The sequence below is a fragment of the Dipodomys merriami genome, unplaced genomic scaffold (assembly GCF_024711535.1).
Source record: "Dipodomys merriami isolate MVZ:Mamm:240054 unplaced genomic scaffold, mDipMer1.0.p SCAF_4, whole genome shotgun sequence".
Lineage (NCBI taxonomy): Eukaryota > Metazoa > Chordata > Mammalia > Rodentia > Heteromyidae > Dipodomys > Dipodomys merriami.
This window is the reverse complement of record NW_027205603.1, coordinates 43,492,874-43,510,983: the sequence shown is the minus strand read 5'-3', so window position 1 is coordinate 43,510,983 and position 18,110 is coordinate 43,492,874. Positions and strand designations below refer to the sequence as shown.

The following is an 18,110-nucleotide window of genomic DNA, read 5'->3' as shown; positions in this document are numbered from 1 at the left end:
AGAATTCAGGGTATTAAAAAGTATCTTGTAAAGCATGCCATGATTTTTGTTGTTGAAGGGTCTTTTTTTAAACTACTCTCCATAAATGTTTTGCATATTTTAAACTTACTCCCAAGTATCTTATCTTTTTGGTGTTATTATAAATAATCCTTTTCTTCCATTATCTCTCTGCTTGTGATTTGTATTTATGATAATGACTTCTACCTGTTTACCTAATTTGTCACTGACTTATTATTGTCTACCTTTTGTTGTTGGGACAGAGTCTTTTGAATTTTCAAGTCAGATTCACAATTTCTCAATAGTAAAAGTTTTAGTTACAGTTTTTCTTGGTAGTATTTCCCATTGCTGTTCTTTTGTCTTAACAGTGCTGGCGGGTAAATAAAATGCCATATTAAATAATAGACCTGAGGAGGGGAGGGGAGGAAAAGTATTTTGCTGTGAAGGAGATAAAGCTGCTGAATTTACAGGAAAAATATCTATGATTATGCAAGACTAGCCATGAAAGAGTATGTGGCTGCTTTCTGATGTTTTAAGAAAGCTCTGAAAACTTTGCCTGCTTCCTTCTGTGCCAAGCTTTGCTCAGAATAGGGTGACAGAGGAACCTTGAAGCAGGGCCTCTGTAGCTATCCAGCTCGTAAATTTAGATATTGCCTCTGTACCCTGAAAGCCAACTTCATAAACATAACTACAACATAATGAGATTGAGGAAATGTACATAGCACCTTTCATCAGTATTGAATTACTAGAGTTAAGATCAAAGACAATGCATAAACACTAGAATCAGCAATGCAGACCCTACAACATTGCTCATCATACATGGGTGACAAAATAGGCTGAACGACCGACAGCTTCAGCCTGGTCACCAGATTAAAGCCTCCCATGTAAAATGTACCTGATAACTCTCTTCCCCAGGGATCTGGAAACATTAATTCAAGGCTGATTTGAATACTTACATTACAGGGTAAGATCCCATGCTAAATCTTAGGTCTACCTAAATCCTGAAAAGTCTATCAACAGAATTTGTCATAAGTAGTAGATGACTTTGGGGTAACCATCATTAAAAAGGTCCATGAAAGTGAGTCTGAAAATTGGACTCCCTTGGATCCCTCCCCAAGTACCCACACAATACGTAAGAGTTACAAGGGCCTTGACTCCTAGAACATAGGACTAGCCACATACCCCTCTATGGCCTGAGTCACCATCTGACACTAACCTAGCCTGACACTAACCAATTGTTCAGAAAATCAGGCTTTCATGTTTATACAAAACACAAACGTGCTGTGTAGCTGTCGTTCTGCCTTCAGGGAGCCAATAAATTCATAAAATAGGCTGTTGCTAGGGTATGAAGGAATTCTCAGCCACACTGCCATTGACACTGAGCTGATGTTACTCCACATCATTAAGAGTGAAATTGCAAAATCTCTAAAGGATTAAGAATGATAAGCAAGTAACCAGTCTCCTTACATTATTCTTGACAGGTATTTCCTAGAAGCTACAATTATTTGACTAGTGAGAAATCACTACTAATAGGAAGTCAAATGATAACACTAACATAATGGAGCAGGAACAAAAGAAAAATCAGGATCCACAGGAGCCATGCAACCAAAAATGTAACGCCAGAGGCCCTAAATGAGGTGCTTCTAGGATTACCGCTCTTCTTAAATTACGCCAAGCTTTCTCCCTCACAGCTGATCAACATTGCAGTGAAACTCTGTCATTCCTAAATGTATGACAGAAAGATCTCGTGGCTTCAGTTATAAATGTAGGCATTCCTCTGGTTCCTAGAAAGGAACGCTGCATTTGACAAAAATGAGAGAAGTTAACACCAGCAAAGCAGAAACTGGCATATTCTAAACCCTGACTCACTCCTGGGCGTAGATTATCCAAGCAAGTTCTAGCCTATTCTCAAGTAAAAGGGGATATCCAAGTCTTTTGCAATTTTGTTTTTTTTTCTCTCTCTTTCTTTCATCCTTCTTTTAGGAGAATTTTAGAAGTATGATTTGCATATGCTTTAAAATTTCATAATAAATCCTTCAACAACGTTTCACATTGTGATGGTACTCAATATTATTTCAGTTCAGTGAACATTTTATGTATTTTACATTCGTGTATATATATATATATATATATATATATATATATATAGCCCTAAATACATATATAATACATATATATATATATATATAGCTTACTGTAGAAACTTTCACACTTATACAAAAATAGATAGACCCAATGTATAATGAAACCCAAAGTAACCTCTGTAGCTACAACATATATCAAGGTTAGTTATTCACATGTTGTTATCTATATATCTTTACAACACACACCCCAATGCCCTATTCTATCCCCAGGACTTTTGAAGGAAAATCTCAGATCATATACATTTTAATTTGTATATATTTTAGTATATATTTAAGGCTCTGTTAAAAGAAAAATTTTAGGACAGAAATAATAGTACATAACAATGTAAGTATCTTTGCCAACTAGCAAAATTATCATTAAATATTTAATAGTAATATGTGGTTTTTAAAAATGTTTATTTTTAACTGAGAAGACATAAATGTTACCTTATTAGCCATTTTTAAGTACAAAGTTCGGTAGTATTATATACCTTCGCATTGTTGTGTTACCAATCTCCATAAATTCTCAATCTTATAAAACAAAAGGTCTATATCCATTCAAACTTCCCATTCTCCCCTACTATCAGTTCCTGGCAAACTCTCTTCTTTCTGTCTCTGTGAATCTTGCTACTCCTTTCAATGAAACCATACAGTATTTGTCTTTTCAGTGACTGGTGTATTTCACTTAACATGATGTCTTCAAGGTTTAGTCCTGTTGTGGCAAGAATAGAATTTCCTTCCTTCCTAGTTAGTTAATTAATTTTTAACACAGGGTCTTATTGTGTAGGTCTGGCTAGCCTGTGTTATGTTATGTTACATAACACTTATGTAACATAACATAACACAGGCTAGCCCTGAACTGTCCATTTTCCTGCCTCAAGCTCCTGAGTGCTGAATATATCACCGTATCCGAAAGGATTTCCTTTCTTTTCAAGGCTAAATAATATTCAGTTGTGTGTGTGCACCACACTTTGTTAGTCATTCATCCATCAGTGAATATTTGACTTGCTTGTACATTTGACTGTTCCAAGAGTTCTTAGAAATATAACAGTTCATTATATATTTTAGATACTGACCAGACATGTGACTTGCAAATATTTTCTCCAATTTTGTAGGTTATCTTTTCAACTCAGTTAATTGTGCCCTTTGATGTACATCAGTTTTAAATTTTGATCCTGTCAAATTTAGGAATTCTTTTGTTCCCTGTACCTTTGGTGTCATACAAAGAAATCTTTGCCATTTCCAGTGTCTTGAAGCTTTTCCCCTGAGAGTTTTAGAGCAAGATCTTTGTGACCTATTGTGAGTGAATTTTTCTGTATGAAAAAAGGTAATGATCAAACTTCATTCTTCTACATATTAACACCCAGTTTTCCAAGCACCATTTGCAGAAAAGCTTGTCATGTCCTCATTGAAAAGTCTTGCACCCTTGTTAAAAATCATTTGGCCATATATTCAAGGGTTTATTTCTGTTCTTCCTATTCTGTTTGCCTATACATCCATATCTGCACCAAATGCACATTCTTTTCATTAATGCAACCTTACATTCAGTTTTGAAACTATAAAATTTGATACTTCTAAGTTTGTTACTTTTCAAGATTGTGATGGCTGGTTAGGTTCCCATATCAAATTTAGGATGGCTTTTGTTGTCATTGTTGTTTTATTCTGCAAAGGATTAACACAATATGTGCTTGCTAGGGACTATGTTAAATCTATAAATAACTCTGGTTAGTGTTAACATTATGATATTTAGTCTTACATATATGAAAATAGGATGCCTTTCTATTTATGTCTTCTTAACTGTCATCCAGCAATATTTTGTAGTTTTAATATACAAATCTTTGCTTCTGTTTGGTTTATTCCTAAAGTACTTTTTGTAGTTGCTGTTATAAATAGAATTGTTTTTTTGGTGGTTTTTGCTTGTATTTTGCTGGTCCTGGAGCTTGTACTCAGGGCCTGGGCACTGTCCCTGAGCCTCTTCTTAAGGCTAGTGCTCCATCTGAGCCACAGTGCTACTTCCAGCTTTTTCTGAGTAGATTATTGGAGATAAAAGTCTCATGGACTTCCGTGCCATGGTTGGCTTCAAACCCCAATCCTCAGATCTTAGCCTCCTGAGTAGCTAGTGTTACAGGTGTGATGCACTGGCACCTGGCTTTCTATTTTATTTTTTAGTCTCCTTCCCAGATTAACCATTGTTAGTATACAGAAATACAACTAATTTTTGTGCATGTTGATTATGTACCTTACAATGATGCTAAATTTGTTTCTGCTATTAATTTTCTTTTTGTTTGATGTTTTCTAAATATACAAACATACTGAAAACAGGTCAATCTTGCTTTATTTTTTTATTTTAATTTTTTTATTGTGAGAATACCGTACAGAGGAGTTACAATTACATGGGCAAGATAATAAGTACATTTCTTATCAAGCATTGTTGCCTCCTCATTGTTTCCCCTTCTTGCTTTAAAATTTTGATATCTTTTATTTATCATTCTTGTCTAATTACTTGCTCAGGTCAGGTCTTCCAGCACTATTATATAGATATGGCAAAAGCAATCTTTTTGTCTTGCTATTGATCATACAGGGAATTTTTCCAGACATTCATCACTGAATATAGTATTAGCTATAGGCATATATATAATATATTATATTGATATAATTTCTTTCCATTACTCATTTGTCCTTTGTGTTTTCTCCAAGGGCTTCATTTATTTTGGCTATCTGATTTCTCTAGCATTTTAAGTTTGTACATTCTCATTCAATCTTTTCTTTTTAAACCCTTGGTGTTTCTGTTGAAGTAACCAGACCATCTGTCCTATAAGTCTGGGTTTTCTTGATTGCATTCCTGATGTGTATTTAACAGTTCCTTCATCTCCTATATTTCCTACCAATTGATAGTTATGCCTAAGAGCTTAATTTATTCAGGTTTCTTTCCTTTTCTCTTTTTTTCTTATGTATGTTTTCAGTCAAGACTTTGTAGATGGTATATATCCCTCTAGAAGGAAATGCATATATCTCGTTGCTGTTCTTTGTTTTGAAAACTTTAGTTTTCCAACTGGGCAGCATCCTTCAGCCTTCAGTCATGCCCTTGCTTACTCACTATGTCATTTCTCTCTAGCTCAAGGACAACACATTAGGAGAGAAAACACAAAAGTTAAGGGAAATTTTTAAACCAGGAAGACAATTCAACAGAACCAAATCTGTGTAGATAGGCTGCCAAAACAAAAAGGACTGAATTTCTATTGCTGATAACTAACCCAGAACTACTTTTGATGAAGCAAATTTGAGGGGATTCAAAATTCACTTTCTGAATTTGGTGATTTTCTTTCTGGAATCACTCTAAAATATTTTCATGTACCTTGGTCAAGGCTTCCTGGTCTTCTCTGGCAGGTAGAGACATGTCCTCAGTGACTCATGCTGAGAAAGTTCACATGTGTCACTCTTTTCTTTTTTTTTTTTTTTAAATTATCATTCATTAGTTGTACAAAGGAGGTTGGTTTATTGTGAAATTGCCAAACACATATACTATGTATTCTCATCAGCCTGGCTACAGTATGGTGTTTTTGTTTATTTGTATTAAATGTTTTCAACAGGTTAATGAGTGTCAGTTTACTAGCCACCATTTCAAGTCTGGGAGTGAATATGCGTGATCTCTAGTTAAACTTACGCCTGGTGGCTAATTTTAAAGGTACACACAACTATGCTACTTGAAGCTTGAATCCAGCCACAGATACTTTCCCTTCAGATAGTTTCCTTATAAATTTCCCAAATCCCCATTACAAATAAAATGCTTCTCTAAAATAGCATATTTCTCAAAATCTAGAGTATAGGATCATTTTGCAAGTATTGAAAATTATTTAAAGGATCCATTGAGGCTACTGATAGTTCCAAATTTAATACCTTCAAAGGAGCTCTTGAAGGCTTATTACTGTAGTCATATGTCACTACCAGCCACTTGTTGATGGATTTAGGTAGGGTCAGGATTTTGCAATACTTAATTCTCCCCAGTTATTTGTTAATTTAATTGAATTAAGTTAACTTAATTAAGTTAATTTGTCAAATCATTTTGGGCTGTGCTGCAGTTCTTATTCACAAAGTTTCACTATTAATGATAAACACTATAGGTTAAAATGTATATGTGACTAACTTAAAGTGATCTTACCACTTAACTAGGCAAGAAATCGATTTGTTTTTTAAGGAACTCATCCAGATTTCATTTCTATTGCTGCAGTTTCTGATTCCATTTGATTGACATGATTTCTTCCCTTTGTTTCTAAATCTTGAGAGTATAGGCACTTTTGCCAGCTTCTTTGAGTTGTGGCATCCATCTTCCCCAGTAATCAGAGAAGCTAGCTTGTTATCTTTTTTAAAAATTAATTTTATTGACAACGTGATATACAGAGGGGTTACAGTTACATCAGTAAGGTAATGAGTACATTTCTTGTCCAACAGTGTTACCCCCTCCCTGTTTTCTCCCACTTTTCCTCCTTCCCGACTTCCCTTCCCCTAGTTGTAAAGTTCATTTCCAACATAGTGTCTTATGAATATCACTGTTGCATTAGCTCACCCTTTGTCCTTTGTCTCCCCCATTTGTTATTCTCCTTCCTTTCCCCAAATCAGATAAAGATATATACAAGACACACAGAGTACCAAAAAAAAAAACAAAAAACAGTGACAACAGAGGGTACACCAAAGAAAAAAATGAAAGAAAAAAGAAATAACTTTACACAAACATTTTAAAAATCCTCTTGTTTCCATATTTTGGTGTTCATCTCAATTAGCATCATTTTATATATGGTCATATGTACATGGCTATTGAGATACTGTGATCCTCTGCTAGGACTATCCTAAACACATACTAATAATTACAAATGAGGGAAACCATGATGGAGCCTATGTTTCTTTAGGTCTGACTTACTTCAATTAATATGATTTTTTCCAAGTCTTTCCATTTCCTTATGAATGGGGTGATGTTATTGTTTCTGATGGAAGCATAGAATTCCATTGTGTATCTACACCACATTTTTTTGGTCCATTCATCTACTTAGTTATGGTAAATAACACTGCAATGAACATAGTTGTGTTGGTAGCTTTAGTGTGCCTTGTTTGTGATCATTTGGGTAAATGCCTAGTGGGATGGCTGAAGAACTTCTATACTGCTTTCCAGAGTGGTTGAACCAGGTTACATTCCTACCAACAGTGTAGTAGCATTGCCTTTTGGCCACATCCCCACCAGCATCTGTTATTGTTTTCTTGATAATGGCCATTCTAACTGGGATGAGGTAGAATATCTATGTTGTTTTGACTTACATTTCTTTTATGGTCAGAGATGTTGAACATTTCTTCATGTGTCTATTGGATATTCCTATTTCTTCTCCAGAGAAATCTCTTTTTAATTCTTTAACCCATTTATTAATCTAGTAGTTGTTTCTTTGAGGATTTGTTATTGGGGGGAAAGGTTAATTTTTTGAGCTCTAGGTATATTTTTATATGAGGCTCTTGTCTGTTATATAACTAGTGAAGATCTTCCTCCAGACTGTGGGCTATTTATCTTGCTAGCTATGTCCTTTGCTATATAGAAACTCTACAGTTTAATGTGATCCCATTTATTCAGCCTTTCTTTAATTTGTTGTTTTTGGATCTTTATTTAGGAAGTTTCAACCTGTGCCAAGGAGCCCTAGTGTATCCCCTATCCTTTTCTGTAATATCTTCGGGGTATCTGCTCTTACCTCAAGGTCCTTGATCCATTTGGAGTTGATTCTGGTGCAGGTGATATATAAGGATCTAACTTCAGTTTTCTACACATATATAGCCAGATCTTCCAGCACCATTTGTTGAAGAGGCTGTCTTTCTTGGAGAGCCACTGGCAATCTCTCCTGGGATGCCATGCTTCTTGCTCCCACCTTAACTTCCTCCAAATTAACATATTGTTAACTTGACTCTTAAAAACATGTTTTTTCAAAAATACTGACATGAGGAGTTATGTAAAACTTCTGTAGAAATTGCATTGTCCTAATACTTAGAGTAAAAGCCAGTTTTTAATTTGTAACTTCTTTAAAGTAGCCTTATAGAAGGAGGTGACAGTGTCACTGTGCTTTCTGACACTAGGATCAATATCTGTGATAACTAACACATATTTTTTTTAAAAAAAGATTGTTTTGTATCATTGTTTTGGAGACTAAACCCTGTAGGTAGGTTTGAGTGAGACAGCACATCATGGGGGAGCATTTAACAGAGCAAAGCTACTCATCTCATGACTAGGAATTGAAAAAGGGAAAGGGCACAGGTGTGGAGTTCCATCATGCCCTAAACAAACTGGAGACTCCCTGGTAGACCCCATCTCTTAAAGGTACCTTCATCTTTCAAAAGGACCACCCTGACACTAAACCTTGCCACATGATCTTCAACATTCATGAAAGATCTATTCTGTAGTAATGAATAAATATTCTAAGGGAAGTTGGATGATAGAGTTTCTCTGGGTAGTTATTATCTTTAATGAGCTTGCACGTCACATCCAACTTGAATGCATGTCTTACAGTCATGATGTGAAGTTCTTTGTCTGGCCTGTTCCACAGCTACCTGGTATAGCATCAGTGATAGAAATAACATGGTAGGAGTGGTGGTAGAAGCTTACTTTTGAAACACGAACTTAAAATGTTGCCAGGTTTAAACTTTCAAGAAAACTTATTCTTAGTCCCATTTGCTGACAAGGAGGTCTGGGGCTAAGTAACTGAACTTCCTCACCATAACACACAGCCTATGTGCCAAATTAAGAACCTCAGAAGACATGAAGACTGCAAGGCCTGTGGTGTGACTGTCACAAGTGTGTGCATTGCTGATGTCCTTTATACAGTAGTTCTCTGTCTACAAGTTATAAGCACAGTTACTTTGGGAGAATCACTTTTAATATCTGAGATGAAACAAAACATTAGCCCTGTTAATGCCTGCCTTGCATTAGGAGTAGCATCAGATCTAGTTTGTTTAAGAGATTAGCTGGATGATTCTGTCATTAAGCTCCGTATACATGACAGTTTTTTTACTTGTCATCCTGGGGAAAGTCCTGGACCAAAGTGTGGAAGCACTGATACCACACGATGTCTCTATCTTGTGTGAGAACAGTGATAAAGTCAAAGTTCAGAAGCACCGTGGATTTAGCTTATTAAAAAATATATGTTTAATGACAGTGAAGTTTATCAAACACTCTAGGTTATCTGTGAAAAACAGAAGCAGAGCAACAAGAGGCAAATTCTCATCCTATGATGACCTAACACATACCCATATTTAGATATATGTTTTATTGACTCCAAATCTAATGATTACTTTTCAGCATGTAAATGTAAACATACAGTGTGTGAATTTAATGACGTTTTGATATTCATATACCCTGCTTTTGTCTAGAATTTTTCTTTTTCTTTTATAAACATTTTTATCACACAAATACTGAGTGTAATAGCAATAAAGTGACTGAGGAGAAAAATCCAGAAACAGTTTAAAAGAATGAGGTATAGCAGGGATGGTGCTTGTGATTTGTGTATAGGATGATAATTTCAGTTTCTGTGTTCTAGAAACATAAGAAATATAGCTTGGGGCAATGGGATAATTAAAGATCACTTGACAAAGGATGAAGGCAAAGCAATTGTTTTAGACCCAAGTCTACAGACACTCAGTAGATTTCATCCTGACTTAATTTTTATACATGTTACTTTCCATTCAGTAGACATAATTTGTCTTTGATGTACTTAAAACAGCCAGGGGTAGCCTTGCAAGAAGTCCCTTCCCTTTACTTTAATGACTTTAAGCAGACATTTGTAACTTAAGATCATATCAACATAATTGAGGAACAGGGTTAAATTTCATTCCTTGGGTGGGTGTTGGATGTTGTGTGCTGTGTTTTGCTTTCATAAGGAACAACTTAAGAAGGGAGTCTCAATTGGAAGGTTTCCCTGGACATGGGACCTATAGTGAATATGTAATGTCCTCATTAAACAAGAAAATTTAAGAGATTTGACTGATTTCTCTTTTTGAGATATTATTATTACTATACTATATTGAGATATATTTACTATGCTACTAAACTTTTATTAGAGAACTAAGTTTCATATCTCATAAGAATATATTTTGCAAACCATAGTTATGCATCTCACTACTTAATTTAAAAATATATAACTGTCTATTGATTTTACGTTAATATATCATTAACTAGAAAAGTATGGATTCCAAGCAATCCTCCTAAGATTGAAGAGCCCTTTAGTCAGAAAATATTTACTAAGGAACATGTTTAACACCAAACATAGAGACAGAATGATCCTAGCATTCAAATATCCCTTTCCCTACTAGGATAGAAAACTTGCAAATTCGTTTTATACTTCGACTCAACTAAAGATAAACTTTAAGCTAAGAGTGTAGTTCAATAGTAGAGTGCTTGTCTGGCATGTTAAGAACTGAAAACTAGGGAAGTAAGATGTTAACACTTAATTATCTTTTTTTAATAAAAATTCTTTGGAGTTAGGTGCTAGTCTCTCACATGTGCAACCAACCTACTCAGGAGGCTGAGGTCTGAGGATTAGAGTTCAAAGCTAGCCCTGGCAGGAAAGTCCCCAAGACTCTCATCTCCAGACGTGGAGCTGTGGCTCAAGTGGTAGAGTGCTATCCTTCAGCAACAAAGCACAGGGAGAACACTGAGTTCCTGAGTTCAAGCCCTAGGAACAACACCAAAAAATTGCTTTTTCTTTGGAGGAGTCTTTGCATTAGTTAGCTTTTTGTCACAGTGACAGAGGCCTGGGAGAAACCAACTTAATGAAGGGATGCTTTATTCTGGTTCTCTGTTTCAAAGGCTTCAGCCCATGGTCTGCTAGCTTCACAGTTACAGCCCTGTGTTAAGGCCATACATTGTGGCAGTAAGAAACAGTGGTGGAGCACAGCTACTCACCCCGAAGTGTCCAGGAATTGGAGGAAAAAATCAGGAAGGGACCAGACACTACATACATACTTCAAATACACCCCACCCCCCAACAACCTACCTCCTCCAACTTGGCTCCTCTTCTTAGTTTTCCCATCACCTCCCAATAATGCCAATCAAGTTATAAATCACTCAGTGGATGAATCCAGCAATTGGGTCAGAAGCCTTATAATCTAGTCACCTGTTAATAATTATATCCATAAACGCCTCAGCTTCAAGCCTTCCACAGGTGAACCTTTTGAAGGGCATTCTATATGCAAACTACAATACTATTTATTGTTTTTCATTCATTCATTCATTCCCCCAATACTTTGGAAAAGCCCTATGTTAGGGATTGTATTAGATATTAAAGATGTAAAGAGTATACAGAGGAAGAACTAAGGGACCATAGATAGCTTTAGAGTTAAAAAAAAAAAACTGCTGTTGAAATGCTATAAAAAAAATGTCAGCCAGGTACTGGTGGCTCATACCCATAATTAATCTTAGCTACTCAGGAGGCTGAGATCTGAGAGTCACAGCTTGAAGCCAACTCAGGCTGAAAAGTCCATGAGACTTTTATCTCCAATAAACTACGTTGAAAAAGGCAGAAATGGTGCTGTAGCTCAAGTTGTAGAATGCTAACCTTGAGCACAAAGAGACTCAGGGACAGTGTTCAGGCCCCTAGGTCAAGCCCCAGGACAAGCAAAAATAAAAATAAAAAATAAAAATCTAAACAAAACATTCTATACAAAGTAGAAACACAAAGTTTCAATTATTGTTACAGAAAACTGAGAACTAGTTTAAGATTATGCAATTAAGTATAATAAAACAATAACCAAAAAATCAAAATTCCAAACCTTAAAAAAGAGTGGGCGCCAAGTGTTAGTGACTCACACATATAAGCCTAGCTACTCAGGAGGTTGAGATGTAGACAACTAGGAGTCTAGGCTCCTACTTATCTTTTGAAGAAAGAATGTCTTAGTTAAGAAAAAGAAAAAAAACACTAGTTTGAAAAACCACAAACGAGTCAGCCAGTGGGGAATAAGTAAAAATCGTCCAAGTCTTTCATACTTGCTGAGGTGTTTGGATGTTTTGTAAAAGATGTAGAAGAATGAGTATTAGTAAGACCCTGTAAATGCAATTCAATGAAGGAAGCTGGTGAAGAGACCCACAAAAGCTGGGGACAGACACTACAGCCAAAAACCAAAAAAAAGACACAAAAGAAATCAACTGCTATAAAAATAAAAAAAATGAGAGTTGTGGAAATATGGAGAGGCTGTTTGTTGATGGAAATGCCAAGGTGTGGAATGGGTAGAAGATTTTCATGGAAATGTGATCAATTCAGCCTGCCACACATTGGGTTTCAGATACTTTAAGGACACCTCAGAGAAAGGACAACTAGCTGATTGATAATATGTGCCTGTACTCAAGACCTCAGATCTGAGAGAGGGGATGAGGTTGTGACTATGAGTGTCTTTGTGTCATAAAGGTCTGAAGAGAGCAGGCAATGGATGAGACCAGAGTCCTGGAAATGAGATATAGTTGATAAGTGACCAGATCTTAGAAGGATACCAAGACATGATTGATGTTGTCCTGGAAACACTAGAGAAGAAAAAGTATCTAGAAGACACCAGACAGTAGTGGCAAATGGCACCAAGATGTCAAGAAAAGAAGGGAAACAGGAAACAAGGAAATTTACTTAAAATGAGATGTTATTTTAAAGAGGAAGCAGAGTTGTTATAAATAATTTCATCAAAGTGATATAACCAAAAAATGGTAATTTAGAATAAATCATTTCATAACTACAGCCTTGGAATCTGGTATTGCAAGAGCACTACTTATTTTTAAAAAAAGTAATATTAAACCAAAGATGTGGCATTTTTTTACGTCTGAGTTTTGGTCTAAGAATATTTCTTTCTTTTGAGTATACCATCAGGCTAGGATTCATTAACTCTTCAATAGTAGCTTTTGTTACATTTGACTTGTGCCAGCTATGTCTGAAAATTTAAGATATTTAAAAAATAGTATGTAAAATAGTGGGAGAATAAAATATGTAGTATGTTTAGAATTCTGGTTGCTAGAGCTGTGAAAACCAATCCACACAGGTTATCTTATTTTGCCCATCTGCTGAGTTTTCTTAGCTAAAAGTTAGGGTGAGGTGTATTTTACACCTGCCAGTTCAGTTTCTTTGCACAGATCTGAAGAGTATTAGAATCAGAAATTCTCTCAAGATCAATGGATGGTGTAAGAGGTGGTTCCAGAATCTTCTAGAGCTGTACTTTAAAAATCGTATATTGATTAGTACAGAGCTGAGAAGTGAAAATATAAGTTTGTTCGCCAAACATGTATTTCAGGTGTGTGTGTGGGGTGGAGGGGGGAGGTGGTAGGTGTGAAGGAAGGGGAAGAATACTGCATCACAGTATAACAAGTTTGTATTGGTTTTTGTTCACTATTGAATTTGGTTAAGAGATGTTTGAGCAGCCTTGCTCTAAGCCCTTCTTATTCTAAAATTCTGATCTAGTTAACTACCAAACTGTTATTTTGGTTTATAGTAAATGTTTCAAACAAAGCCATGGAGTGGAAGGTATAAAAACTACCAGGAAGTGACTGCTAATAACAAAGGAGAATAAAAATAAAAGGTAAATAAGGCCAACATCTGTGTTGTATTTTTACCACAGGACTCAACAAGCCTTTAAAATTTATTAGTATTCTGACTAGCAGGTCATTATTGTAATTTATGAAGAAAAGTTAAAGTATGCTATATATTAACAGACACGAGAGTAATTCTTTTGATGGCCATATAAATAAGTAGCCGTATCAAGGAGAAATAATACTTTTTAGAAGTAACAATACTGTGGCACATAAATTTCCACAATTGGCAATTTAATAAATGTAGTGAGTCTCCACCCTTGCCACATAAAAAGGTTGATTGACATGGTTATGAGACAAGTCAGTGTGTTTTTATTGGCTTGAACTAGAAGGAGTACACACCTTAGTCAGGTGTTTCCTTTTAGCTACAGCTGTTTGAACTTCCCCTACTGGTTAATTCTGCTCCAGGGTGTATTTGAGCATTTGCTTTCCCCAGCTTGCTTCCTGATAGGATCCTTGTGAATGAGCCATTTCCTCTAAAACCAAGAGAAAATGAGTTGGGGATTAAAAAAAAATTTTTTTTTGTAAACTGCTTTAAATTTTTCTTTAACCTCTGAAATTTCATAGCTGTTAGTTGGTACTACAGAAGGACAATGGAAAAGCCATGAGTCACCACACAGGAAAGCTTTGTATCTTCCAACACAGTTCTTGAAGATTCCATTAGCCACTGAGTCATTTTCGCCTCCCTGTCTTTTATAAATTCTGGAGTGTTGGCTTTGCCCCTCTGCCAATCTCACCTCTAGCTTTTAGCAGTATCATGTCAGCTGTCTCCTTTCCAGTGAAGTGTAGGCAGGCAAGAACTTCAGCTAGTACATGCTATTTGCCATCTTTTCTTCCCTTCTTCCTCTAGGAGTTCTGGAAGGTAGAAGGTGGACACTGCTGGTGGGATGATGTGGGTGCGGTTAGTGGTGGTATGGGCGGCACTGAGGTGAAGATGGTATTAGTGGAGTGGGCAGTGCCATCAAAGCAGGGCTGATGATCTGCAGTTGATTAGCTTGTGGCAAGTGCACAATTTTCTCTTCTACTCCTGCATTGTAGGCTGCTATACTCACCTAGGTATACAGACATCTGTGATTGGGCCAAACTGAGAGATAGCTTTTTTGTTTTCTTTCAATTTTATGAGAGAACAGCAGTAGGACCTAATCTTGCTGCCACTTCCCATGGATCCTCCTCCATCATTTCTTGATGCCTCCCAAAGCCTGGGAGATAAGATATGTTGACACCCAAGTCCATGATAGATGAAGTACATGAAGTCTAGGCCACAAGACACAGTTAAAACCTGAAATTTGCAATGAAGATAATATGTACAGAGGGAAATACATAAAGGGTAGTAAGTTTATGTTGGGCAAGGACTGAATAGGAAAAATCTTTTCTTTGAGTTTTATCGTCTTGAATCTAAGACTCAACTCCGACAATAACCATACTTTCTTGTAGTTATAAATTTTCTAGTTAAGTGATGATACAAATAGATCCTGAATTTATTCCAAAAGTTTGTTAAGATAGTGAAATAAATGATATACTTAACAGTTTCTTGTTCTTTGGAAAAACTGAAAATTTTCTGTTTCTGTGTGTGTGTGTGTGTGTGTGTGTGTGTGTGTATGTGTGTGTGTGAAAGAGAGAGTATGAGACAGAGAGAGACTGGTTTTAGGATGCCAATAAAAGCTTCAAAAATTCATTTATATTCCTCGTGTACTTTCTCTCTGGAAATTTTCATCTTCGCTTCATATGCAGGATTTCAACCAGAAGCCGTGCTGATTCATGGATTCCATCCATTACAAATATAGTAATTCCATAAAGCCTGCAAATATTTGCATATCCCCCAAGTTCATTTCCGTAGCTAGCAGCAGACATCACCACCATATGGATTGTGTGGGACAGTCTGACTGCTCACTTCCAGGGCCTAAGGCTTGGAGCATGATGTAGAAGCCTTGGACACCTCAGCACTGATGTATATGTCATCACCTGTTGGATGTCTGGACATGATGTCCAGACATCATGGCTGCCTCTTCCTACTTTGAGTAGACTTGAAATAGGCAGGCCAACTGAAAAAAATACAAATAAGGATAGAATTATCACCTTAAGTAAAATTACTACTTTGTGTCGAGAAATTAATCTATAGTCTTTGTGTGACAGTCTGATTTAGATACTCTTAATGGAGTGTAGTGTAATATAAATAATGACTTCTTGGTTCTTCTTGCTCCTGAAAGAGATGTGTTTGGCTGAATATCATGTATATTATATGTCTAACCCTAGATCTTAATTTTTTTGCAAAATTTTAGGCAGCAAGGCATTTATTGTGCAAAGTAACAACATATGGGACACTTTATCATATAGGAAGTCAGAAGTTTGCATCCAGAATAAATCATGCCCTCCAAAGCCCCCAGAACCCAGGTGTCCCTAAGTGTCTCTTGCTTCCTATCATCCCTGCTTCCCTTTTAATGTGAGTCTTTCATAGAGCCTGAAGGGTATGTAAGTTTTGACTTGTAAAATTCTTCTTTTAGGATCCACCCACTTCTGTTTCCCTTGGACTGCGAATGGAAGAAATGATTTTCAATTTGGCAGACACACATTTGTTTTTCAATGACTTAGAAGTAAGTTCTGATTATGCCACACATACTTCTTGTTGCATGTCTGAAACTAGGTGATGGGTTTGAAATCACACTGGAATACTATATTTTAAGAATGTAATTGAAATAACAAAACAGTAACTACTGTTTATATGGCGATCTGTTCTGGCAGTTCTCTTTAGCTTGACTTCGGCTATTGTGTTTCAAAACTGTATCCTCTAGGACAATTAGTAAGGATTGAAATTTTCTATTGAGAATAATAATCACCTGGTGCCAGTGACTCACAACTTCAATTCTAGCTACTCAGGAGGCTGAGATCTGAAGGCTAAAACCCAAAGCCAGCCCAGGCAAATATCCTAAAGACTCATCATCAGTTAACAACTTGCATTTACTATCCATGCCAGACTCAAATGCTTCTCTGTCTAGTCCAGTTATTGGAAGATTGAGTAAGACCTCTGCTGTTTGACCAATATTTTATGTCTAACTGCTGATGAAGTTGGTTTACTGTGATTTGGAGAACTTTTCTTAAGATGGCTAGCTAAATGTATCCTGGGCACTGACAAACACTGATCTTGGTTAGCAGGTATCTTAGCAGTAAGGAACCCCACTTTTTATATTTGCATTATGAGAAAACATGACTCTAAGTACATTTCACCTCTTTCTTTATTAAATAGAGACAGTTGTTTATTTAAATCCTGCCGTTAAGCAAGCTTGTGGCAGGGCTGCCAACAGGCATTAATCATCAAGTTGTTGTTTTGCTGGATTTTATAAATGTATGTTATTTCAGACAGGAGAAGAATCTGAAAGATTCAAATAGAACTTTTACTGATCAAAGTTAATTGGCAGCAATTGGCCTTTAAATATTTCCTGATGTTTCCTTTTTTTTCAAAATCAAGCAAAATGCACCTTATTTAATAGATGAGCCAGAATCATTTGGAAAAGGCCAGTGTGTGACAGAACTTAAATGTGGTTCGTTCAACATCTGTGCTGCATTTTGATTTCTTTTCATCTCCAATGAAACTACTCACAGACGAATTGGCAGTTTCCAGTGCAATAAAATTATACAAATGTGTTTTATTTTTCCCACTCTTTAGCGAAATATTTATTTTTACACTTAAAAGTAAAATGCATTTTTTTGCATTTTTAAATGTTTGCTTCCCTCCAGGAAATAACATGTAAGGCATGGTTATTTTTTTAAGGCACAAATATTCTAAGTGAGTGACAAGTTCAAAATGGCCTCTATAAAAGCTTAATAATCACACTTGTTTTCCAAAGCTGTTTCTGATTTCTGGTTGTGTTTCTTTTCATGAGAGAGCAGCACCAAAAAAAAAAATCATATTTTGCAAGTGCGTTAAAATGCTTTTGCTAAGTTTCCATTTATTTCCAAAGATACTTAGTACTATTTTGTGCTAAGTACAACGCTGTTACTCTTATAAGTCTTAGTAGGTGTTAATAACACCCATCAAGTAATTTGCTATTATTTTTAAACTGCCAATTTAAAAATGCCACTAGTTCCCTATATGGTGCCAAAAGTATGTGAAGAAAGAGAAGTTATAAAAGTAGTAACTTGGTATAATATAAACCAAAAATCTTCCACAGTCTGTTTTGTTTTAATGCACACTTTTATTTAATTGACATTATTCACATTGAAGTACAGAGACTGAAATATTAACCAAACAAATCTACAAAATATATGTTAAAAATTTCAAGCTTAAAAATGTAGCTCGCAGATAGATGCATATGCATCTATCTATCTATCTATTTATCTATATCCCAAAGTAAGAAAGAGAGTAAGTGGAGGTCTATACATTTATTGGAATACCAAATTCTATTCTTGTC

The 18,110-nt window shown here is 35.9% G+C and overlaps 1 protein-coding gene across 16 annotated transcripts in view; it reads left to right on the top strand.

Moving 5' to 3' along the window:
* The window catches only part of Eya1 (EYA transcriptional coactivator and phosphatase 1), a 310,160-nt gene that overhangs the window by 257,117 nt on the left and 34,933 nt on the right, over window positions 1–18,110 (top strand). For all 16 annotated transcript variants that reach the window (XM_069990921.1, XM_069990918.1, XM_069990920.1 and 13 more), the window contains one exon: window positions 16,206–16,295. In XM_069990921.1, the coding sequence (XP_069847022.1) occupies window positions 16,206–16,295 (90 nt within the window). The remainder of the gene's footprint in view (window positions 1–16,205; window positions 16,296–18,110) is intronic.